This window comes from Octodon degus, unplaced genomic scaffold (assembly GCF_000260255.1).
Source record: "Octodon degus isolate 3935 unplaced genomic scaffold, OctDeg1.0 scaffold00206, whole genome shotgun sequence".
In the NCBI taxonomy this organism is placed as follows: domain Eukaryota; kingdom Metazoa; phylum Chordata; class Mammalia; order Rodentia; family Octodontidae; genus Octodon; species Octodon degus.
Genome location: NW_004524782.1, coordinates 862,741 through 886,389, shown reverse-complemented (window position 1 = coordinate 886,389; position 23,649 = coordinate 862,741). Strand labels below are relative to the sequence as shown.

At 52.5% G+C, this 23,649-nt stretch overlaps 3 protein-coding genes across 7 annotated transcripts; all 3 read left to right on the top strand.

Annotated features, from left to right (window-relative positions):
- Positions 1–1,022: 1,022 nt before the first annotated feature.
- Positions 1,023–4,725, top strand: Klk10 (kallikrein related peptidase 10). 4 transcript variants are annotated; one of them, XM_023704870.1, is made up of 6 exons: positions 1,023–1,104; positions 1,550–1,654; positions 2,531–2,711; positions 3,265–3,539; positions 3,671–3,804; positions 4,249–4,725. In XM_023704870.1, exons 2-6 carry the CDS (start codon positions 1,564–1,566, stop codon positions 4,399–4,401), a joined length of 834 nt encoding a protein of 277 aa, XP_023560638.1. In that variant the 5' UTR covers positions 1,023–1,104; positions 1,550–1,563; the 3' UTR covers positions 4,402–4,725. The 4 variants fall into 4 exon arrangements, with proteins under 4 accessions (XP_023560638.1, XP_004644691.1, XP_023560640.1 ...); XM_004644634.2 differs by having other exon boundaries at positions 1,038–1,104; positions 1,555–1,654; XM_023704872.1 differs by having other exon boundaries at positions 1,049–1,134.
- Positions 4,726–7,807: 3,082 nt separating this feature from the next.
- Positions 7,808–12,780, top strand: Klk9 (kallikrein related peptidase 9). Its single transcript, XM_004644659.1, has 5 exons — positions 7,808–7,850; positions 7,994–8,150; positions 10,451–10,716; positions 11,666–11,802; positions 12,622–12,780. Exons 1-5 carry the CDS (start codon positions 7,808–7,810, stop codon positions 12,778–12,780), a joined length of 762 nt encoding a protein of 253 aa, XP_004644716.1.
- Positions 12,781–14,322: 1,542 nt separating this feature from the next.
- On the top strand, positions 14,323–18,714 carry Klk8 (kallikrein related peptidase 8). Of its 2 annotated transcripts, XM_004644658.2 has the most exons (5): positions 14,323–14,392; positions 14,758–14,917; positions 15,291–15,553; positions 17,092–17,225; positions 18,511–18,714. In XM_004644658.2, the coding sequence occupies exons 1-5, from the start codon at positions 14,323–14,325 to the stop codon at positions 18,664–18,666; spliced, it is 783 nt and encodes a 260-aa protein (XP_004644715.1). In that variant the 3' UTR covers positions 18,667–18,714. The 2 variants fall into 2 exon arrangements, with proteins under 2 accessions (XP_004644715.1, XP_023560678.1); XM_023704910.1 differs by lacking the exons at positions 14,758–14,917; positions 15,291–15,553.
- The last annotated feature ends 4,935 nt before the right edge of the window (positions 18,715–23,649 follow it).

The window sequence follows — 23,649 nt, the reverse complement described above, 5'->3', positions numbered from 1 at the left end:
TTTTTTTTTTTGCGGAACTGGGGATAGAACTCAAGCCCTTGCGCTTGCCAGGGAAGCACTTATTCCACTGAGCCATCTCCCCGGCCCCTGAACTTAATTCTTGACAGACATGATGGATATCTCACCAAAAAAATCCAGACCTCGTGATCTTTTCCACTGCTCGGCTCACCTTGCAGGAGAGGAGTGAAGGGCCCAGTGCTGGAACTGGGGCTTTCAGGATGCGTGGCGGTCTCACTGCGTGACCTCTTGTGAGTCACGGTCCTCCGTCAGCTTCCCATTCTTCACTTGATGTAAGGGAGTTGGCCAAGGTGAGGTGGCACCTCTTGCACACCAGGCCTCCTGTGATTCATGGGCCTGTGTGTGACCTGAAGACACACGGATGGCCACACACTGTGTAATGCACTGCCACAACCCCAAAGCACCGGGCCAGTATCCCTGGACACAAGAAAATGAACCCACTGCTGTTCCAGCCCTGCCAAGAGGGGAGGGGTCACTTCACAGAGGTCAACTCAACAGCCTGCCTCCTTCCCTTTGTGCCTGTTCTGTGTGCCTCCTTTCCTGTATATGTCTTAGCCTTGAGTTCTTACTGCTCCCCAAACTGTTAGCATCCCTTTCCCAGCTATTCTCTGCCCCTCCCCTTCAGTGTCCCTCTTCCTTCCCTTCCGCGTTCTGGTGTTTCTCACTCAGCCACGCCAGGCATGCATTTCTCTGTTTATTTTTCCTCTCTCTTATCGCCTACCACCCAGGTTCCTTGGGGGCCCATATTCTCCCACACATGCACCTGGGAGCACTTCTTGAAATAGCAGAGGGGAATCCCCAAGTTATCCAGCTCCAAAAAAGGTGTTTGGGGCACTAGGAGAAGCCCATATTCCAGAGCCCCTCCCAGAGAAGGAATTTGGGGCCCAGGTTAGATGCCAGCCCCACCCACGACTTAATTAAGGAGAAAGGGAGGGAGTGAAGGGGGGGAGGGGAAACTTCCGGGATGTTCAGGGTTAAAAGGGAAGGTCTGGCTTGGGGTCCCTGGACAGAGGACTCTAGCGACCCACACAGCAGGGTAGAGGCGCCTCTCCAGGTCTCCTCCCTTCTTCCTATTGGCGACTTCAGGTGAAGGGGATGCACCCCACCTCGGCTAGGGTGGGTGGAGAGGATGGGTGGGACCCCTCAGGCCACCCAAGGGAAGGAATCCTATTCGAGCCGCAATTTCTTTATCTAAGGGATAGGAAAGTCATCCAGCTGTGAGGTTTGGGAAGGGACTTCCACTAGCTAAGAGCCTAATTCCCCCCCACCCCCATCTGCGAAAGAGTGACCCCAGCGGGGAGCCGCGGCAAGCAGCCAGGGCCACGTGGGCTCACTGAGCGCCCTGCTGGAGCTGGGGAGGAAGGTAGGAGAAAACCAGGGGAGCGTCATTAGGGTAACTGCACCCATTAGGGTTGTTGTAGCTCACTGTCCCTGCGGTGGTCCGCTGCAGCTTAACCAAAATCCCAGCGAGCAGGAGTGGCCGAGGCGAGCCAAACTAGGGTCGTCTTTTAACTCGCCTCCTGCCCTCCAGCTCAGGTCCGGGCCATGAGATCCTTGCACCTCCACCTTTCTGCTTCCTCTGGCCCCCGGGCCCTGGGGAAGCTGTTGCTTCCGCTACTGATGGCGCAACTGTGGGGTGAGCCGGGGCGCAGGGGGCGGCGGGAGGTGCCGAGACCGGGGGCGGCGAAGGTTCTATTACCAACCCCGTCACACCTATCTTTCCCCCTGCGACCCCAGCCCCCACTCAGCATCCGGGAGCGGGGCGGCCCTGGTGTCCTTCACGCTTCTCTTCCAGCTTTGTCCCTGGTCATCCCGCCCCATTCCAGCCCCATCCCTTTTACCCCTCCAAGATAACGACTTCCCTTCTCTCTTCACCAAAGATTTTCTCCTCTCTCCTGCTCTTCCTCATTCTGTCCCTGCCCCTTCTTACTCTACTCTATTTTATTCCCAAATCTTACCTCTTTTTGCCCTCGCCCCTTTTCCAATCCCGTTGGGATATTCCCACCCTTTCTCTCCCACAGCATTTGATTCTGGCCAAGCCCCATAACCGCGGGCTCTATCCACGCCTCCTCATCGACGCTCAGGGTTCTTCCCCGCCCCTTATCACCCCCCTTATGACCCCCATCACCCCCCATCTTATCGCCTCCCCTCCCCGCTGCGTTCTGCCCTTTATGGCCCCTCTGTGCTCTCGCCCCGCCCCTGCCCCTCACTCCTGGTCACGTTCTGTCCCCGCCTCACCGCTGCTCCACAGCGTCTGCGCCCCCTCAGGGCCCCACTCCTGCCGCCCTAAGTGCGTGCGGCCCTGCTCCTCCGCGCCCAGCCGTCTCTCTCCATCTGTCCCCGCCTTTGGCACTGCCACGCCTTTCATTTTCGCCCACTTCTACTCTGTTCAAACGGTTCCCTACTTCCCTCCTGGCTTCGCCCCTACCCCGTCGAGTCCAGTGGCCCTGACCCCAACCCCTGCCCTTACCCTGCCTGTTCTGATCAATGCCCGCCCCTGTTCCTTTTCCAGTCTCGGAGGCGCAGCTGCCTGGAAACGACACTGGCTTCGACCGAGCGGTGTCCCCTGGCCTGTGCCCACGCGGTTCACAGCCCTGGCAGGTGGCGCTCTTCAACGGCCTCAAATTCCACTGCGCAGGCGTCCTGGTGGCCCCCAGCTGGGTGCTCACGGCTGCGCACTGCTGGAACAACAAGTAGGGCGCGTCGGTCGAGGGTGCGACTCAGGAAGTGGGGTTAACAGCCCGGGGAAGGAGGGAAGGGCCTGGACCCTGTGCTCTCAGAGCTCGGGGTGGCGTTGGTCCTGGAGTTCGCAGAGGCAGGGCGTCTGCTATGGCCACTAGGGGGCAGTGTGGCCTTTCTCGGGCCGGTTCCATTTAGCAAATAGGTCCGTATATGTCCGTGGCAGGACAGAAGTCAGAGTGGCCTGTGGTGGAGAATTTAGAACTAAAAGAAGATGTATGCCGCAGGAGTTTCCACCGTGGATGAAGGGCGGGATGTCATAAAAAAGGAAAGGGGGCGCTCACCGGGAGTCCCGCCCTAGCCCTTGATTCCCACAGCCCCCAGAAGCCCACTGGATTCCTTGTGCCCACATCCAGGACTTCCTTCTCCAAACCCTCCTTCCTCCGACCCAAGCGTTCTAGCCCCTCCGTCTTTGAGACTCTCCCATCCCACTTCATGCCAGGGATTCAGCCAGTGCGTCCCTGTCTATGTGAATGGCCCACCTCCTCGTGGCCCTTCTTTCCCCAGGAAGCTGTGGGCTCGAGTCGGGGATGACCACCTGCTGCTGCTTCAGGGAGAGCAGCTACGCCTGACTACTGAGGCCTTTATTCACCCCAAGTACCACCAGGGCTCGGGCCCCATCCTGCCCAGGCGGACGGATGAGCACGACATCATGCTATTGAAGCTGGGGAGGCCCGTTGTGCTGGGGCCTCGTGCCCAGACCCTGCGGCTGCCCTTCAGCTGCACCACCCTGAGAGACAACTGCCATGTGGCTGGCTGGGGGACCACAAGCAGCCGGAGAGGCAAGACGGGGCCCCAGACACCGGGTCTGAGGGAGGAGGAGGAGGCCTGGGAGAGACAGTCTTGCATTTGGACAATCGAGTTCCAGAGGAAGGCGCTGGCCCCGGAATGACCTGGCATTTTCTCCCGTCAGTGAAGTACAACAGGAGTCTGAGCTGTTCCAGGGTCACTCTTCTGAGCCTGAGAGAGTGTGAGGTCTTCTACCCCGGAGTGCTCACCAACAACATGATCTGTGCTGGACTGGACGAAGGCCAGGACCCTTGCCAGGTAGAGCTGGGCCGGGAAGCACCTCTGACTCATGGAGGGACAGCAGGGCGACTGTGCGAGAGATACCCTGCCTCTGCCCCCAGCTCCATGCCCCAGCCATCCCTAACCCCAGCCTGTCCCAACCCTAACCTCTCCTCATCCCTGTCCTCAGCCCCCTGCCTGCCCTATCTCCAGATCTCCCTGCTTCCTGCACCTACTATAAGCCACAGTCCCAAGTATAGCCCTGCCGCATCTCCATTCTCCCACCCCGACATGCACACTTCAGAGTCCACTCCATACCACCCCAGTGTACCCCAACACCACGCCTCATGCCTCCCCACCTCCAGGTCTCTATCTCTATCCGCCTTACTCCAGTCGTCCTGCCCCTACTGCCCCTTCATTGCCTCACACCCCAAGGTGGCAGGCCTCACACTGGGGTCTCTTCTTCCTCCCACCCTCACACAGAGTGATTCTGGCGGCCCCCTGGTGTGTGATGAGACCTTGCAAGGCATCCTTTCCTGGGGTGTTTACCCCTGCGGCTCTGTCCAGCATCCGGCAGTCTACACTCAGATCTGCAAATACACCAACTGGATCCAGAGAATCATCCGTTCCAACTGACCCGGGCCCTGCACCCCTGCAGCCCTGCCCTCCTTCTCCCTGCACACAGAAGCCTGTCTGCCCGTACACTCCCTTCCCTCACCCCTGCCTTCTCTCCACTGCTCACACTGGAGTCCATGTATAGGAAGCAGTGGCAGAATTTTGTTCCAGCTGGCCTAGTCACTCAGCCTCAGAGAGACACCATCAAGTTCCCCCGCCCCCCAGGCTTCTTAGACCACTTTCTGCCATGTGGCACAAGCTCATTGTCCTCTCTGGGCCTTGATTTCCTCATCTGCAAGATGGGGACAATGAAGTGTCTATGTCTCAGACATATATTGAGGAGACAATGATGCAATGCGTGTGTGACTCTTTCTGGTCACTGTCATATAAGCTCGAACTCAGTGATGGGTGAGGGTGACTGAACATCATCTATCCTGATCACGTCCTAGTTCAGGTATGAGGATTCCATCTGGGGTGAACAGCACAGGGGTGGCCTCCAACCCTGTCTCCAGGGACATGCATATTCCCAGTGCTGCTCCCAGGCCTCAGGAAGCACCTTTTACTGATTTCCTCCTTTCCTCCCACCTTTTCCCATTTCTGAGTCCACCCAACACCTGTTCCTCCACTCCTGGTGCAGCTAGCCTGGTGTGAGTCACCTGGCACATCCTGTACATGCACGGGATCACAGGAACTCAAGGAAACCTACTATGCCTCCAAAACTGGAGGGCAGGTGTGCCTCGGTTACAATGCCTGTGTCCGGCAGCCTCTGTCTGAAGTTTCTTTGGTTGGCTTGTGACTTAAGTGGCTTTGAGATTTTTGTCTTGCAAGCTCAGGAGACACTGTCCTCCTCTCTCTAAGTATTTGTCCAAATATTTCCCACTGGCTGGAGCCAAGTGGGGGTGTCATACACAGAATCCAGGCAAAGCCAGGGGGGCACTGAGCATCTCCACTGAGCCTGGATGCTGCAGCCAGCACCCAAGCTGGACATAGGCACCTCCAAAGCTTGTCGGGGGAGGTGATCCGGTTCTGGCCCCCCTTTATTTTGGTACTGGGGATAGAACTCAGAACCTTATGTTTGCCAGCTCTCTGTTCCCCCTTTCAATCACCTACTTCTCAAGAACATGCTCTATACTGGGCCCAGCACTGCATGGTAGGGACATGGGAACAAGCACAGCAAGGCCCCTACTCCCAGAACCCACACACAGGCAAGGTCTGCACCCTCCCTTCAGTTGGTTTATCACCATCATGACCCAGGAGCACACCCAGGAAATGTCAGCCTGGTCTCTCAGATGAGGATGTTGCCCTAGGACCAGAAGCAAAGTAGGTGGGAACTCCCTGGGGGACTCATGTTTAAATTCCGTTCGCTGCCACATGTTATGACTCACGCCCTCTGCCAGGTGCCAGTGATGGGGCCAGCCAACTCCTACCCTCAGGAAGCTGCTTGTCAGGTGTGGGAGAAAGCCTTCTGCTCTTGTCATCCAGCTCTTTCCTCAATGTGGCCTCCTCCAGGAGACCTGCCTGGATTGCCTGGCTGGGGACTCGCCAATCCCACACACTCTGCTTCCTTCTGCCCTGCAACCACTACAGCTGGATTCTTTCACTCAGCTACTCCCTTTGGATGGTCTCTGTGCCCTCCCTCCACGTGCATACACATGAAGCCCATGAGGACAGGGGCTCAGGTGCTCACGCATTGTCTTCCAAGCACTTGTCAGAGTGCCGGGTGGTACACTGTTGAATGAACAGGTCACACACACTGCTCAGCTGCTCAGCTCTGTAAGAGAGGAGGAGGCAAAGGTGTACCACAGGGTGTCAGGAAGGTGTACCACATGGGAAAGAGGAAGGGAAGAGGTGATGAAAGAATCAGGGAAGGGTCTTCCCACAAGGGGACATTTATGTGGGGTTTTAAGGAATAAGTAGGAGCCACGTACAGCCTTGCACGCCTGTAACCTCAGGACTCTGGGAAGCTGAGGCACAAGGGTGGCAACTTGGAGCCCAGCTTGGGGAACTGTGTAAGATTCAGTCTCAAAAAATAGAAAGGGCTGGGGATGTGGTTCTAAGTAGGTGCTTTAGACCACTGAGCCATCTCACCAGCCCCTCTTTCTTTCTTTTTTTTTTTTTTTGTATTTTGGGGAAGGGTCTACAGAGTGTTGAGGGTCTCACTATTAGATTGGACTCGTAGTGGTCTGTTTACAGTCTCCTAAGAGCTGGGATTACAGGCGTGTGCCACAATGCCCAGTCTCAATTGCTGTCTCAGCACGCCCTGGGGGTCGCCCAACACAGCAGGCCTGGGGATTGAACCCCAGATCCTTGAGCCTGCTTGTAGGTGCTTTAATCCACTGAGCTATTTGGCCTGCCCTAATCACTGTAATTTGGATGTGGGTTTTGAATGCCCAGAGAGGGCAAAGATCAACTTTGGCAGGAGAAATCGGAGAAGACATCGTGGAGGAGGGCATTTACGTTGGGTCATGAGGGGTGGGGAGGAGTTCCCACACAAACAGCTATTAAAAAAAAAAAAAGACATTTGCTCATTCAATGAACATGTTCTGAGGAGTTCCAGAAGCCTAGCCCAGAACTGGGTGATCCTGGGGACATGGGATGAGTCAGATGAGGGCTGGGCCCTCCAGGGGCTGCTCATCTGGTGAGAAGGAGGATGGGGAAGAGGAAGGGAAGAAGGAATGACAGCAAGGACAGCATGGGGAGGGGAGAGCCGAGAGGGGAGATCAGGAGGACTTGCAAGGAAGGGGCTTTAGGGAGAGGGGTGGGTGCTTTTCCCTCATAGTGGGACACCTGGGTCTTTGGGGGGGGGGCGAAACTGACCAGAACAGGTCATGACAGGAGTGGGTTAATCCTCAGGGGACCAGGTTTCCCAACAGCTCTCTGCCTGTCTTTCCTCCTCCTCACCCTAGTCCTTCTGGGTCTCCCTCCCTCCCGTGAGCCTCCTTCTTCTCTCTGAGCAGATCTTTCTCCCATTCTTACTTGCTCTGGGTGACTCCCTGAACCCCTTTACTCTGTGCTGTGAAGTTGGCCAGGCACACCCCACTTCACCCAGAATAAACCTGCCAGGTCCTCATACCCCCTTTGGAATGTTCCTCCTCCTTCAGGCCACAAAAGATTCTGGACCTAGATCCCTCAGTATGAGGTGGGGGGAATGGGGGCACCCACAGCCTGTGTGCCCCACCTCTCCTGCAGCAGGTAGTTCTGTTCCAACCAGGGCCAGCTCATCCTGAAAGGTGCTCACCCCCAACTGGGGGTCCCTTGCATCCACCTCCCTTCCCAGGCCTCCACAGCCCTGGGGCTTCCCCTCCCGGGGTCATTTCTCAACCCTACTTAATCACTGGGGCGGCCTCAGGGAGGAGGAAGCCATGCATGGCTTACCATAAAGATGGGCTCATACCAAGCTTGGCCAAGGACCCAGCGCGTAGAGGCCATGAAGTTAGGATTCACCTGGGCTCTGCTCTCCCTCCTGGCCGGTGAGCCTCCCACCCTGCTGGCCCTCTGAGCCAGCTCATCGGTCTCCCCACCACCCGGCCCACCACCCCAGCCCTGGCCTTCTGCATCTTGTCCTCTCTCCCAGCCTGCTTAACACTGGCCTCTCTACCCTCACCCCACCCAGGGCACAGCTGGGCAGACATTCGGGCTATTGGAGCTAAGGAATGTGCCCGCAACTCACAGCCTTGGCAGGCTGGCCTTTTCTTCCTCACCCGGCTCTTCTGTGGGGCAACGCTTATCAGTGACCGCTGGCTGCTCACAGCTGCCCACTGCCGCAAGCCGTGAGTACCCGGAGGGGCTACTCTGGGCAGGGGCTAGGGTGCCAGGAGAGAGGGCTGGGGAGGGGGTTTCCCTGTTAGAAGAAGGAGGGGTAGGCAGAAAAAGCAGAGCCTTCTCATTTGATGCCACACATCCAACTCAGGCTTACCAGGGGTAACCTTTCCAGATCCCCAAATCTCAGATCCTGAAATACCTGTTTCTAAGAGTTTTGAGAGAGTCTGAGAGATTCAGAGAGTCTGAGAGACTTCTGGTCGCAAGTGTAGGCTATTAAGATCCAATCCAAGCCTCTGGGGCCGGGGAGATGGCTCAGTGGAGTAAGCACTTGCCTGGCAAGCGCAAGGGCCTGAGTTCAATCCCCACTTCCACCAAAAAATAAAAAGTAAAAAAAAATAATAATAATCCAAGCCTCTGACCCTGAGAAAACCAGAATTATAGAATCGTAAAACCTTGAGCCTATGAAATCCTGGAATCATAGATCCAGCAAGGATCAGAATAATCTTAGTGGTCCAGACCAGTGCGGTCTAAGAGAAAAGTTATACCACTTACCACTATAAGCTTCAGTTTTCTAGGACGAATGCAAGTTCAAGCCCAATCTGAGCAACTTAATTAATAAAAGGAATTTAATGATAGATTTAACTGTATATACTCAAAATATTATTTTAACATGTAGCTATTTTTAAATAATTACAAATGCCACAGTTCTCTTTCCATTTCTTCTTCTTTTTTTAATAGTTAGACTTCAAAATCCGGCATGAGTTTCACACATAGGACAATCTGAATTTCAACTAGCCACACTGCAGGTGTTGGTGGGCTCTTCTGGCTAGCACAGTCTTAGAAACTTAGTTTTGGAGTGTTACTGGTTCACTGAATATAGACACTTCAAGTGCTGGAATGTTGGAGCAACAATATCACCCACAGAATCCTAGAATCTTGCCTGAGAGAATTCTGGAGGGCAGTTTTCATGAACATGTAGAATCTGTAGAACTTGTTCTAATATACCAGAGTTATAAGAGTCCAGTCTTAAAAACTAGGAAGTTTTAATTTGGAGAAATTCTTACACTACAGGCTTGTCAGATTTCTCTGATGGTAACATTTTAGTCTTATTGTCTCAGAATCACAGAACGCTAAAATCTTTTAAGTATTAGACTTAATGCAGATAAATCTTGGGGGCTTTTGAGTCAGAGAAATATAGAAGTAGAGACTCTTAGAACCTTGGATCCACAAATTTCAAGCTTGAGTGTCTTAAAATTCAAGAATCACGGAAAGCAGAGTGTTAGAATGTTAGAAATGGTAGAACTGTAGACTCCACATGAAGCAGGCATCCCTTCTCTATTATCTCCGAGTGAGGGCCATCCGCCCTCTTCTCATATTCTTCCATCCAATAATACAGCCCAGAAGCTGACACGGGCTGCTGTGTGGGAATTTCCTATCATGCCCAACTCCATGTTCTCTTTTAACTCTAGCCTGCAATTCAGGCTAGATGAACAACGTTTAGATTTAGCTCCAAAGACAAAAGAGGAAGGAGTGATACAGAGATGAAAGAAATCAGAGGCTACAATGGGAGTGAAGGAGGTCACTTCCCCAGCCCAGAGCCAGAATCTCAAGGGTCTCAAAGAAGGACAGAGAAAAAAAAGTAACATCTCACGCTCAGGACTTGGGAAACAATTCTCAGTCACTAGCCTAGTGCCCAGTGTCAGAGCTCCGAAGCTGGGTAATGGAAGTGTAGATGCCAGAGGGTCCTCAACCGTTCAGAGCAAAATACCTGGGCTGAGACTGAACAAAAGGGCCTAAGGTTAAGACTAAAGACGTGTCAGGGTAAGTGAAGGATATGAGAAATAAAAAAGTTTAAGGCTACAGATGACCCCCAATTAGGGGATTTTCCATATTCCATCCCCTTACGCACACACACACACACACACACCCACCCACCCAAAGCATCCTCAGAGTCACTACCACAGAAGCTACCAGACTTGTGGGGATAGGGGTGGAGTTGTTATTGTGTGACAGGTGGGGCCCCCAGAGGCCCACAAGGTTCCCAGAGGACCCAGGTCACCATGGAGGCTCCAGATGTGGCAGTGTAAAAGGAGGCTCACTTTGCGTGCATGGTAAGTTAAGGGTGATACTTTTTTCAGAGAGCTACAAAAGCAAGGTAAATAAGTCAGAATGGGGAGCAGGGACCCAGAGAGGGTGTGGGGCATATGGAAGACCATATTCCACGCTGATGGGCAGAAAGAGGAGATGGGCTGAGAAGCCCCTAACCCCTGCCTCTCCTGGGCTTGACCCCTGAGGTGTGTCCCAACAGGTACCTGTGGGTCCGTCTTGGGGAGCACCACCTCTGGCAGTGGGAGGGTCCAGAGAAGCTGTTCCTGGCTACAGAATTCTTCCCCCACCCTGGGTTCAACAAAGACCTAACCGCCAACGACCACAACCATGACATCATGCTGATCCGGCTGCCCAGGCGGGCACGTCTGGGGCCTGCTGTGCAGCCCCTCAACATTAGCACGACCTGCGTCTCCCCAGGCACTAAGTGCCTCATCTCAGGCTGGGGGGCGGTGTCCAGTCCCAAGGGTACGGACTGGCCCAGGCCATCTCAGCCCAGGGTCTGTTCTCTGTTGTCTCCTCTCCCTCCTCCTTTTCCCTTTGTTTCTACCAATCACATCCCAACCTTAAGAGGCATCATGCTATAAACTGCTAAAAGTAGGGGAGGTGGAAAGCAAAGTTCTGTGGGCAGCGTGCTGTCATTGACCGGAAGACACATCTTGACTTCAGAGATGCTTAAATTGAGATGCTTAAATGTGAATCTTAGACCTGGAACAAAGCGCATCCCTCACAGCCCCACATCAGCACCCTGCTAGCCAACCGGTATAAGTTTTCAGGCTTTAAATAAAATCCCAGTGGGTTGTTGCTGGTCCCTTAAACCTGGGGCATCTTAAACCAAAACCAGGTTTCTGGAGTCTCTTGAAAAGGCAAAGTTCCCTAAATAGCAAACCCCTGGGAAACCAGTACAGACTGCCGCTCTCCCCACTATCTGCTGGATGGCCACACTGCTTACACAGAAAGTCCCTTGATCCACTTCGGTTTGCAGCTAAGGGTTGTGGAGACGCGTAGGTGTGCTCTACTTCTCTAGCTGTCTCTGTTGAGAGTGCCACCCCTGGCTTTATCTGTATCCAGTACCTCTATGCCTCCATCCCTATCGGTGATCATTTGTACCTTTATTGTACTGTGTGCTCCTGCTTGATGTCCCTGAGCTTCTTTTTCCACACTTCTTCATTGTGTCCTCTGAGCATCTTTTCCCTGAAGAGGTCTGTTCTCCCGCATGCGAATCCTACATGTGCCTCTTCTTGTCTCTTCTCTGAATCTTTCTGGTTCTTGCATTTCGGGCCCTCTCCTCCCTCCCCTGTCCTTCTGCTACTCTTCTGTCCTGTGACTATGTCACCGTCTTTCGACTGTCTTTCCCCTCCCGGGGGCTGCTGCTGTGGGGGGACAGCCGCTGACCTCAGCGACGTCTTCCCCACAGTGAAGTTCCCGCTCACACTGCAGTGCGCTGACATCACCATCCTCGAGCCCATGCTCTGTCACTGGGCATATCCGGGCCACATCTCAGACAACATGATCTGTGCAGGTCGCTGGGAAGGGGGCCTGGGCTCCTGCCAGGTGAGACCCCGCTGTGGGGAATGGGAGTTGGGCCTATGGAGGGCACTGGGCCTTGGAGGAAGGGAGGTCTGGAAGCCTCGACTCTTGAATCTGAAAGTCCAGGCTCGGTCCTGGGGAGGTGCAGCTCTCTGAGCCTTTACTCCTGGGTGTGAGGGAGAAGAGACCCGCAAGCCACACTGCTGGGTACTGAGGAGGAGAATGTGACCTGCGTACAAGTGGTGACCAAAAAACACAGTGAAGATTTACATTAAAATACTCTTACAGTAAAAGGCACATTGCGACGAATCCCCCTCTTCAAATACACCTATCCTATGGCTCTTGCCGCTTTCTGAAGCCATTCTGGAAGTCCTCAGTCCTGGAGGTCCTCTTTCTTGAGTGTATTTGAAAGAAGTGATTAAAAAATGAGGAGAACACTGCTGCTAAGTGCCATGCAAAGAAAGGCAGGCTCAGAAAAGCACTGGCTGTCCTCACCCACCTTATTCCCCCAAGCTGGCACTATTTGACTTCTGTCTCCTGCCCACAGCCCACACAACCATGAAAGGTAAACATTGTGAATTGAATCAGGGCATCGGGGCAGCGAGGAGAACACAACTAAAGACACTCATGAAAGAGCACTTCCAGAACTGCTCCAGAAAGTGGCAGGAACCACGGGGCAAAAAGTGTGTTGGAAGCAAAGGGGAATATTTTGAGAGTGATGGGCAGCAAAATGCCTCCGACTGGAATAAAAGCTTTAAATATTCACTGTACATTTGGATCGCACCTCACAATAGAGCTGAACAGACCGACCTAACAGTTTCTCTGTTCTTTTCCCACACACAGGGTGACTCTGGGGGCCCCTTGGTTTGCAATGGGGCCCTGGCGGGCGTGGTGTCTGGGGGTGGAGAGCCCTGCTCCAAACCCCGGCGACCCACCGTCTATACTAGCGTATGCCATTATAACGACTGGATCAGAAAAACCATGGAGGAAAACAGTTCATAAGGAGTCACGGAAGGGCTAGGTGGAAATAGTCTGCCTTGGACCTAGGTTGGACCTGGAGGACAAACTCTGGACACTGACTCCGCCTCTGCACTGCGGCATGGTCACACCCCCTCAGGGTGGGGCTAGGTTCCTCCCTAGGACGGCAGGGAGAATGAACGTCAGTCCCTGGAACAGTCCAACTGCATCTCTGCCCCCAAGGAACGCGCCTACCATGTGGTCCCGCCCCCTAATTTTGCCCAATGGGACCTCTCCGCTGGACGACACTCCTTTTGGTCACGCCTTCTCAAGAGGTCCCGCCCCGTGACGGCACGACGCAGCAGCTCCGCCCACGCCGGTATCGGCTCCACCCCTTGCAACGCAGCCGTGGGCGTGTCCTGGGTTTGAATTTGACCCGGGACATCATGCGGCAGCTGGGGCGGGACGCCACGCTTTTCTGAGCCAAAGGACGATTTTACAATAAACGCGCCTTCCCTCTGCCTGCACTGTGGATGGAGGGCGCCCGGTGGGTGGTGGAGGGCGGGCAAAGGACGGGGTCCCCCTGAACCCCGCGTGAATGCAGCCTGTGGTCTGTTTCCGTCATCCCTATTGCAGCAAGGCCCTTGAACCCTGCTGGGGCTGCACCCGCCACTCCCCTGCAAGGGGAAACCAGGTCACAGTGCCTCCCAAACCTGCCTTCCCAGATCCCTCACCTCCAAGGCGGGCGGGCCTCGTCCGCCCTCGGAGGACTCGCCTTTTTTTCATTCCTGGTTATTGGCAGCAGCCCCCTCCGCCCAGAAGACCCAGCTCCCTGCCCTACCTTCCAAAGGACGTAAGAATTCCGGCTCCGGCCCCTCCTCCCTCAGGTTCAGGGGTCCGGACCCCAAACCTCCCACTCCCTCAGCCTCAGCTCTTTCCCGGGAACCCCAGCTGTGAGCTCTCCGCCCCTTACCTCTTAGTCCGAGATTCCATCTCTTCCCAAGATGTCGGTTCAGCCCCTCTGCTTGTCAGCACTGGGTTTCCCAGGGGCTTCCCCAGCTCTGTTGCGGGAGGAGGCGGGGGAAGGGGCGGGGACTCCCGGTTAAAAAGCTGCAGCCGCGTGCACCAAACCGGCAGCACCGCAGTCTGGGCCTCTTCCACAAAGTCGGAATCAGTAGGTGACCCCGCCCCTGGATTTTGGAAGGTGAGGTGGGAGGTGCTCAGACTCCGGCCTCAGCCCCGGGACCCTTCCTCCGTCCATCCTCAGAGTGCAGGAGCCCGGCCTCAACCCCTTCTCCTGCAACACTGAGCCCCAAGCCCCTTCCGGTATCCTCCTCTGCCATCCATCCTCTGACCCAGCGTTCCAAGGTGGGAGATACCCTACCGGGCACCTCAGCACTTAGATTCAGCCACGGGGTCTCCCAGATCCTTCTCCCTAACACCCCAGAACCCAGATCCTCGTCTTCATCCACCAGGACCCACAACAGCTCCGGGAACTCTGCTTGCTCCCCAGTACCAAACCGGGAGCTACAAGTCGGGCCTCCCCTTCCTGCCTTGCCCCACCCTCTCCAGCTCTGAGGCCCCGCCATGGGACGCCCCCTGCCCTGTGCATGCCTGGCATGGGCGGTCCTGCTCCTGCTGCTGGCCTCCTGGGCAGGTGAGGGGCAGGGGCAGGCCCAGAACTAGCAGGGTGTGGCATCCCTGGGATGGGGGCACACACTGGCTAAGGGGAGGATGGAAGCTGGGGATGGGGCTCTCCGAGAGGTGGGGAGCCCGCGACAGAGGCAGGGTGGCTTGGGCCCTCCTAGGGGATGTGCTGGGGCATAGTTGCCTGGGTGACTACCTGAGCCCTCCAGTTGGGTGCATGTGTGTATCTGAGTGGCCCGGCTTGGCTGCAGGCCTGGGATGGGAGGGTGCAGAATCATGCAGAGTCCTGGTCCTGCGTCCTTTGGATTCCACAGGGTTCTTTGTGGCCCTGGCCCTGACCCTGAGGGTGACCCAACCCTCACCCTCTTGCTGCAGGGCATACGGAGGCACAGGGGAGCAAGGTCCTGCAGGGCCATGAGTGTGAGGCCCACTCACAGCCGTGGCAGACGGCCTTGTTCCAGGGCGAGCGACTGCTCTGTGGGGGTGTCCTGGTTGGCCCTAGGTGGGTGCTTTCTGCAGCCCACTGCAAAAAAATGTGAGTAAATGTGGGGGTAGTGGGGTAGCTGAGGAGAGAGGGGCTGGAGCCTTAAGCTCCTGAAGGAGAAAGCTGGACCCTCTGGTCTGAAGGGAGGAGCTGGGCCTGGACCTGGAGATCTGAGGGAGGAGCTGGGCCTGGACCTGGGGTCTGAGGGAGGAGCTGGACCTGGACCTGGGGTCTGAGGGAGGAGCTGGACCTGGACCTGGGGTCTGAGGGAGGAGCTGGGCCTGGACCTTGAAGTCTGAGGGAGGAGCTGGACCTGGACCCCTTGGTCTGAGGGAGGAGCTGGGCCTGGACCTGGGGTCTGAAGGGACAGGGCTGAATCCCACTTGAGGAGGGGCTAGCTCCCAAGCTCCCTCACCTTTTCCAGGAAGTACACAGTACGCCTGGGAGATCACAGCCTGCAGAGTAAAGATGAACCGGAACAAGAAATTTCTGTGGCTCAGTCCATCCAGCACCCCTGCTTCAACAGCAGCAACAAGCATGACCACAATCATGATCTGATGCTCATCCGACTGAGGAAGGAGGCCTCCCTGGGGTCCAAAGTGAAGCCCATTGACCTGCCGGACCGATGTGCCAAAGTTGGCCAGAAGTGCACCATATCAGGCTGGGGCACTGTCACTAGCCCCCGAGGTAGTGAGTGGGCTTGGTCACCACTGGGAGGGAGGAGAGGCACTGGTTGGCTCAGAGTACCCCAAGCCATTGGCAGACTTCTTTCCACTAGGGGAAAACAAAGAAGGGAAAGTGACTATGAAGTTGGGATTCACCTGGGAGTGAGACTTGGAGGTCCTGGCGGGAGTGTTGAGCGAAGAGAGTGAACTCACACACTGTTATGCAGGGCTGAAATAATCCCTCCTGTGGGTGCAGAGCGCTTTCCCTATGACAGATTTCATTACACAAGACTTTATATACTCTCTTTAACAGACTCAGGATGTGTGGGCTCCCCAGAGGCTAAGGAAAGAGATTCCTAAGCCCCTTCTGTCCTTGAACCCAGGATCCTGTCCCTGTCCCCTCTTCTCTTTGACCTAAGTTTATCCTTCCTTGCTCAAGACTTGGTAGTGCAGTTCCCCAGCTGCCTTTTCTGTTGAAGTCATCTCTTGGGGACTTTAGAGTCTAGAAAAGCCCTCATCTTACTTCATGGTGAAAATAAATGGGGTTCAGCATACAGGCAGTAGGGCTCTCCAGACGTGTCCCTGCGTGTCCTACTCCTATTTCAAATGAGATGGTGTGTTACTGTTGGAGCACAACTGCTGAGATCTGTTCAGCCTCTGCCTCTTCTCTTCCGTGGGGAGCCCCTCTTTGTCTTCCAACCTCACGTTTCTCCTCTGCAAATTGAGAGTCATTATCTGATAGGTTTGTATGTGCCAAGCTACAACTGTTTTCTTCACTGTGCATTCCTTGAGCTTGGCGTGGTGTCTATATACTGTAGTTACTCTGTAAATATTTGTTGGATGAATGGATGAATGGATGCATGAATGGATGGATGGGTCGAGGGATGGATGCGTGGCTGGTTGCATGGATAATGAGTGGTGGGTGGATGGATGGATGAATGACAGAATAATGCATCCTTCCTTTATAGAGTTGTTGGGAAGTTCACATGAGATTGCAAACATACAGTTCCTGGAATATAGGAGCTTTCCCCCTCATGTCTGTCCCATGAAGATTAATAAGGGGATTAATTCTACTTTCAGTAATTAAGTCAGTACTTATTTACTGAGCATCTAGCATGCCTCTGGCACAAAGTCTCTGTTCTAATGAGGTCTCATACAAAGTGGGGGAAATAGAACATGAATAAATCCCTGTAAAACCAAAGATGATATAGAGTTAAGTGCTGCCATGAGTTATGTGGCGAGCATAGCAAAAACAGTGGTAGAGGGGTAGTGTTTTAATTAGAGTCATCACTTCTGGAGGCTTCTAGGAAGTGACATTTGGAGAAAGGAGGATCAATCGGAAATTGAGAACCTGGTGGTCCCAGGGCAGGGTCATTGGAGGGAGAGGGTCAGAGGTGACACAAGGGGCCACCTCCAACTTTCCCCAGGGGCATAGCTCTCCTCGGTGTTGGGAGAACTGAAGTCCTCTGAGAAATGGCCAAGCTTTGGGTGGTAAGAAGAACATGAAAGCCAGACTGAGATGGACAAGGGGCCGTTCTCTCACGACCTTTTCCCCTTCAGAGAACTTCCCTGACACCCTCAACTGTGCAGAGGTGGAGATCTTCTCCCAGAAGAAGTGTGAGGAGGCCTACCCAGGCCAGGTCACAGATGGCATGGTCTGTGCAGGAAATAGCGATGGGGCTGACACCTGCCAGGTGAGTGGCTTCTGAAATCTCTCCTCCCCATCCTGCACCTGTCCCATACAGGCTCATGTCTTGGGGAAGAGTACTGGGGAAGATGACCAAGAGTTAGCAGCCAGGGAAGTTATTCCTTTCCCTACGGAATGGAGTTGGGTTCAGAACAAGCCATGCTCCCCTTGAAGGTCTCACAGCCTAGGAACCAGAAGCACTGATTGTCAGTGTCACTTGGAAAGCCTGGCCTGCGGGATCAGAGGCAGAGAGGGAGGCTGCAAAAGCTGGGGGGAGGTATCTGCAAAGGAGAGAGTCGGATTGGAGGCTAGACAAACTGCCTGCTCCCCTTCCCAGGTCTTCTACTTGGAGTCTGTGCCCATACTACCACTGGCCAGGAAGTCAGCCACTTCTCCTTGAGCCTCGAGATGATGGGCTCCTTGGGGGGTAATGCTGGTTCAGCAGCTGGCTTGGGAACATACAGTGTTGCCTCGGGGAACTCCTATTCTCTTCCCTTGGGGTCTTTCATAGGTACACAATTCTCTTCCCTGTTGGCTGTAACTCTGGTCTGGTGTCTCCTGGTTTTGTCCCCTTCATTAAAGCTCCACCCCATCACCTACAGTGGATCCCTAGAGACAATGCCTTCTTGCTCACTGGCCAAGAATGGATTCATTTCCATCAGGGATACTGCTGTGAAAGCAAAATCTCTCCACTCGTCCATATAAGCCATGGGCTCTTTGCAAAGATTCCTTGTGTTGTCCCTTGGGGATCATGGATGGTGTGTGTCTTTGTGACCACAAGAATCCTGCTCCTTTCTCCCTTGTCTGATAACTGGAGTTTGTGGAGCAAACATCACCTCAGTTCTCTTCACATAATCCCCCCCAGTCTTTTCTGGATTGCATCCTCTAGACTTCAGTCACTCTCTCCCCTCATTGCTCTGCATTTTGTCCACCCTTAGACAACCTGTCTACATCTTTGCATTTATCCTCACTGGCTACAGGGGACCAATCACATTAAAGAACTAAGAGAAATGCTAGAAGTGGGCTGATGAGATAGCTCAGCAGTCTAAAATGCCTGCTCAGGCAAGTGCAGGGACAGGGACCATGGTTTGATCTCCAACACCACATGCTGCTCCAGCCCCGCCCCTAAGTGGGCTGAGCCTGCCACACACACATACACACACGTACAGAGAGAGAGAGAGAGAGAGAGAGAGAGAGAGAGAGAGAGAGTAAATAAATAAAAAAGAAAGAAAGAAATGCTAGAAACAACAAGAAGAAAGTTTTGTCTTTTGCTCTTTACCCATGCCCTCCAGGGCGATTCAGGAGGCCCCCTGGTGTGTGGCGGAGTCCTCCAGGGCATCACATCCTGGGGCTCAGACCCCTGCGGGCGGCCCAAGAAGCCTGGTGTCTATACAAACATCTGCCGCTACCTCGACTGGATCAAGAAGACCATGGGCAACAGGTGCTGATCGCAGAAAAAGCTGTGGATCTCTCAATAAACACATCCCTGCTGCTTCCTTGCCTGTCTGTTTTGACCCTGCAGGGACGGGTGGATCAGAAGGGGCAGGTCTTGGTGTCTGTCTTGGTGGCAGATCTAAAAGAGCAAGACCCTTTGGATTCTTTGGTCAGTTCTAGTACCCAAAATAACTCCTGATACTCTTTTTTTTTTTTTTTTCTTTTTTGGAAAGACTTGAGTGATTGGAAGGAATATTTTAGGGGAGAAAGGATATTCAAATATCCATGAGGCCAATCTGTGAAAAGTGGATTTAAAAAGTTTTTGTTTAGTTTTTCTGAGCAGCCTGAGTGTTAAAAGATTTAGGGGAGGGTCTGGGGAGATGACTCAGTGGAATAAGCACTTCCCTGGCAAGCGCAAGGGCCTGAGTTCAATCCCTGGTTCTATCACACACACACACACACAAAAAGGATTTAGGGCAGTTCCTCCCAAATTCTCTCAGTTGTGAGATATGCATAAAAGTACAGTAAATATTGACAAATCACAATCATGAAAACAACAAACAGGGAAGAAAATAATACTTTTGAAAATCCTCCTAAGTTTAGAAATTTTTTTTACACACTTTGTCAGCTGCTTAGGGGTATCAGGGGAAAAGGAACATGGTGTCCAAATTAAAATATGAAACAAAAGGCATTTAAGAAAGTTGTCAATAAGTCAAAAGTTTAATATAAATTTTCTTTCTTTTTTAATATAAATTTTCTTAAATTTATGTACTATATAAATTTATATACTATATAATCTTACAAAGGACTAATCTAAACCCAGACTGGACAGCTTAGTGAGTAAATGTCTCAAAATAAAAAGGGTTGGGGCTATAACTCAATGGTAGAGCACCCATAGTTTTTTTTTTTTGTAATTATTTATTTATTTGTTTATTTATTTATTTTTGTGTGTGGCCAGCTCAGCCCACCAGGGGGCAGGGCTGGCTGGCATGTGGTGCTGGGGGATTGAACCGCGGTCCCTGTGCTTTGCTAAGCTTGTTCTAAGTAGGTGCTTTAGACCACTGAGCCATCTCACCAGCCGAGCACCCATAGTTTTAATGCTAAGTATTGCCATAGAAAGTGATAGAGACAGACAGAGAAAAAATATAATTGGTCCAGCTCATGTTTTTTTATCAAACCATATTACAGGTCACTGAATGGCCAATTGTTTGATTGTGTTCTGCGCAGGCTACCAATGACCAAATCATTGGCCTTTTGAAGTCATGCGATATGAAACGGCTGCCTAAGGTTGCTAGAAGACCATTCCCCATGAGGGATGTGGATGTGTAAGATGCCTTGTCCGAATCAGTTTCCAGCTCTGACTGTCCAACTCGAACAGGTCCTGCCCCTTTGATTTGTCATGGTTGCTAGGGAGAAAGCATGGATCTTGTTGGATTGACCTAAGCCAAGTGGGTGGGTGGGATTAGACAACTATGATGGACAGTTTCACCAGAACTACAGGAAATGAGGCAGCATCTCCCCAAAAGAAGTGGAGTGTTGTTCTTGAAGGAAGGAGGAAGGGAATCCAGAAAGTCAAAAACAATGGGCCATCAGAGCCCAGAGGTTGAGTTAGGAGGTGCCAGAGTCATTGTGTCCTGGATCCCTAAGGGCAGGGCACAGCTGGCAGGATGGTCACATGCCAGTTCTCATATGTGGCCATGAGCTGGAGGGTGAGTCATCAGACAAAGGTTTAGGACACGAATCTGAGGGTGAGGGAGGTATGAAACTGAGTGTCTGGGTGGGACTCAGTAATAGGTATTGATATTAACCTCAGAGGACACAGGGGGCAGGAATTTAGGCTCTTACCAACGTGGGGGGTGAGCACCATTAGCAGGCCCAGGGAATGCATCATTAAGAGTGTCCTTTGAGACAAATGAGATTCAGAGCATGGGAGGGTGGAATGGGGCACTTCCTCCTGAGTGTGTGTTTGTGTGTGTGTGTGTGTGTGCAGTGGTAATACTACAGGCTTTTGCATTCAAATTCTGACCCTTCTTCCTCCTTAGCTATGCAAATTTTCTTAAGTGAGCTAATCTCTCTTAAACTGCTGTTTCTTTTTTTAAATATTTTATTTTATTTTATTATTATTATTTTTTAATATTTATTTATTTTGTGTCTGTGTGTGGCCAGCTCAGCCCACCAGGGGGTGGGGCTGGCTGGCATGTGGTGCTGTGGGATTGAACCGCGGTCCCCGTGCTTCGCTTAGCTTAGCTTGTTCTAAGTAGGTGCTTTAGACCACTGAGCCATCTCACCAGCCCTTAAACTGCTGTTTCCTTGTCTATAACCAATTACCTATTATTTATTTTTATTTTTTTTTAATTTTATTTATTTATTTATGTGTGTGTGTGGCCAGCTCAGCCCACCAGGGGGCGGGGCTGGCTGGCATGTGGTGCTGGGGATTGAACCGCGGGTCCCTGATGCTTTTGCTAAGCTTGTTCTAAGTAGGTGCTTTAGACCACTGAGCCATCTCACCAGCCCCTGTTTCCTTGTCTATAAAGTGAAGATGAAAATCCTTACTTCAGCAGATGTGAGGCAGAATAGAGCCGAGGTCTGGGAAGCGCGTATCACACCACTGTGCACGTAGACAGGATATGGAAACTGCTTCCTTCTGTGTGCGGTGGGCAAAGAACCTGGTTTTCGTTCAGGGCCTGATATATGCCCCTCAATTGTCCACCCTCCCAGCTGGCTCAAGAAGTAAGCTTTGCTCTCCTCCACATCGGAGGAGGGCTGTGGACTCAAAGACATGAAGTCACAGGATGGGCAACATACCTGGATTGAGCTGGCTTGCAAGCACACTTTCTTTCTCTGCGACTCCAATGGGATGATAGAATGGCTCAGAAATCAAAGCCAGGCTGAGCGTAAGGGTAGTGGATCTGTGGGTGCCAGAGGCTTGTAAATCAGTTTTTATTCAGGTCCCTCCTATGTTTTGTAGTCTGAGATGGGTGCTAAAGAAAACAACGGTGAACGCCTTTGCTCATGAGGACCAGGCTTTAGCAACAGAGCCAGGTTAAATATGTAGGACCAGAACTCTCACAGTGATGGACCTGCAGACACATCTGGTGACTTGGGAATGACAGCAGTGCTCCAGGGTAGCATGGCTTTTTTCCCTTTTTTAACAAAATTCTGAGAGCAGTGAGGATTGAGTGTGCGAGAAGTCAGAGGTGAAGATTTAGAAGATAACAAACTGGATGCCGTGTGAAAACTTTTCCCTTTGGGACCAGAAATGAAATTGGGATTTTAGTAGAAATCAGATTGGAAATGAGAACCAGGGTAGAGTAGGGACAGCATTAACACCGGGATTGGGTGGCTACCAGGGAGGGGCTTATGGGCAGGAATCAATGTGGGCTTCCTGCAATATGACAGGAATGGACACTAAAGTTGGTGTCCTCTATGAGGTACTTTTGGGACTAGGGCTATGGTGGAGAGATAGTAAGTGTTTGAGTCAAGGCTGAGTTTGCCTTATGAGTTAGGAGTTCAGGGTCAGATCAAGAGTTAAGGCTGAAGCGCTCTGAGGTTAGATCCTAGCCCGCATTAATAGCTGGAGTCAGAAATTCAAGTTTAGGTCTGGGTTTAGGTATATATTGATGTTGGTCACGGATGAAGCAGGATTTGAGGTTCAGTACAAGTTGATGCTTGGGGTTAAGCCTAGGGCCATGTCCATATTGGTGTTGGTTTGGCATTAGAACGATGCCTGAGGCCAGGATCTGAAGTCTTTCTGCCCCTCTGAGAAGCCTCCAACCACACCTGACAACCTCCCATCCATTCACAGCGCCACCACCCCAGCAAGCATTTAAAGCCTTAACCCCTCCTTCTGCCTCTTCATGTCTCCATCCCCTCTGTGGCCACAGCCTGTTGCTTCTCCCTTCTAAGTCCAAGCAGAATCTGTGTCCCTAATGTCATCGCCACTTCCCAGGGCCCTTACCCAGTCACCGTCACCTTTCATCTGGGCAACAATGACTTCTTCATAGTCTGCCAACATCTTCCCATCTCCCTAAATCCCTTCTTAAACAGAAGCCAAAGCGATGTTTTGAAAACATAAATCTTGTTAGGCTATTTCCCTGAAGTCCAAAGTACCCTTCTTTGTCAGACTCGCCCTGCGCTCTGAAAAGTACTTTGTGGTGTGGCTCTGGGCTGCATCCACCCCACCTCCAGCTGGGGGCCTGGTGCACACTGTTCCCTCCGCACAGGGCACTCTCCACTCCTCGCTCCTCCCGTTCTTTCTAGTGAACACTTCCCTGTGCTTTCAGCTTTCTGTTCCCTGTCACTTCCTGGGTCCAAACTGCCTGATGTGCTTCAGAACCCCGCTGGACCTTTCCTTCAGAGCATATTTTATAGCTGCAGTTGTATACTTGTTTATGAGTGTTCTATGATTTTATTGTTCTTCTGCACAAGATTGTCAGTGCTCTGAGATGAGGGACTCTACCCAGATTTGGGCATCACTGCATCTTCGGCATCTCACCCAGCCTATCACATAGCCGGTGCTCGATATATGCTCATATAATGTTGTGTAGAACAAGCTGTGAGCCAGGAATGCCTCTCTTATTGACTGCTACAACTTCACAATAAGGATTCTGAGCTGGGAATTGGGTTCAACCCTGAGGTGTTAGTAAGGGCAAGTTTGGCTGTAAGATCCAAGTAACTCTATCCCAGGCAGGAAGCCTGGTAGAGCCACAAGATGAGGAAATTCCATTGTTGGATAATTTGCCAGTGCAACGACATCATATGATTGTCACTGTTTGGCCATCTTTAGTATTTAGACTTGATCCACCATCCACTTATTCTTTTTCTTTTTCTTTTTTTTTTTTTTTCTGCAAAGCTTTATTCCGGAGGGGCTCAGTCCTTCTTGGCAGCTGCCTTCCTCATGGCGGCCAGCACGTTGCTCAGCTCCTCACGCTTCCTCTTGGCGCGGATGTGCGTCCCCACTCTTTTCTTGATGAACTTGAGGGCGCGCTTGTCCTTGG

What these genes read in the sequence shown, in the direction of transcription:
- Klk10 (XM_023704870.1), top strand. Translation starts at nt 1,564, where the DNA reads ATGAGATCCTTGCACCTCCACCTTTCTGCTTCCTCTGGCCCCCGGGCC. An exon ending in GACCACAAGCAGCCGGAGAG is followed by an intron (nt 3,540 to 3,670) that starts GCAAGACGGGGC and finishes TTCTCCCGTCAG; the next exon opens with TGAAGTACAACAGGAGTCTG. An exon ending in AAGGCCAGGACCCTTGCCAG is followed by an intron (nt 3,805 to 4,248) that starts GTAGAGCTGGGC and finishes ACCCTCACACAG; the next exon opens with AGTGATTCTGGCGGCCCCCT.
- Klk9 (XM_004644659.1), top strand. Translation starts at nt 7,808, where the DNA reads ATGAAGTTAGGATTCACCTGGGCTCTGCTCTCCCTCCTGGCCG. An exon ending in TCTGCTCTCCCTCCTGGCCG is followed by an intron (nt 7,851 to 7,993) that starts GTGAGCCTCCCA and finishes CACCCCACCCAG; the next exon opens with GGCACAGCTGGGCAGACATT. An exon ending in GGGGCCTGGGCTCCTGCCAG is followed by an intron (nt 11,803 to 12,621) that starts GTGAGACCCCGC and finishes TCCCACACACAG; the next exon opens with GGTGACTCTGGGGGCCCCTT.
- Klk8 (XM_004644658.2), top strand. Translation starts at nt 14,323, where the DNA reads ATGGGACGCCCCCTGCCCTGTGCATGCCTGGCATGGGCGGTCCTGCTC. An exon ending in GCTGCTGGCCTCCTGGGCAG is followed by an intron (nt 14,393 to 14,757) that starts GTGAGGGGCAGG and finishes CTCTTGCTGCAG; the next exon opens with GGCATACGGAGGCACAGGGG. An exon ending in CACTGTCACTAGCCCCCGAG is followed by an intron (nt 15,554 to 17,091) that starts GTAGTGAGTGGG and finishes TTTCCCCTTCAG; the next exon opens with AGAACTTCCCTGACACCCTC.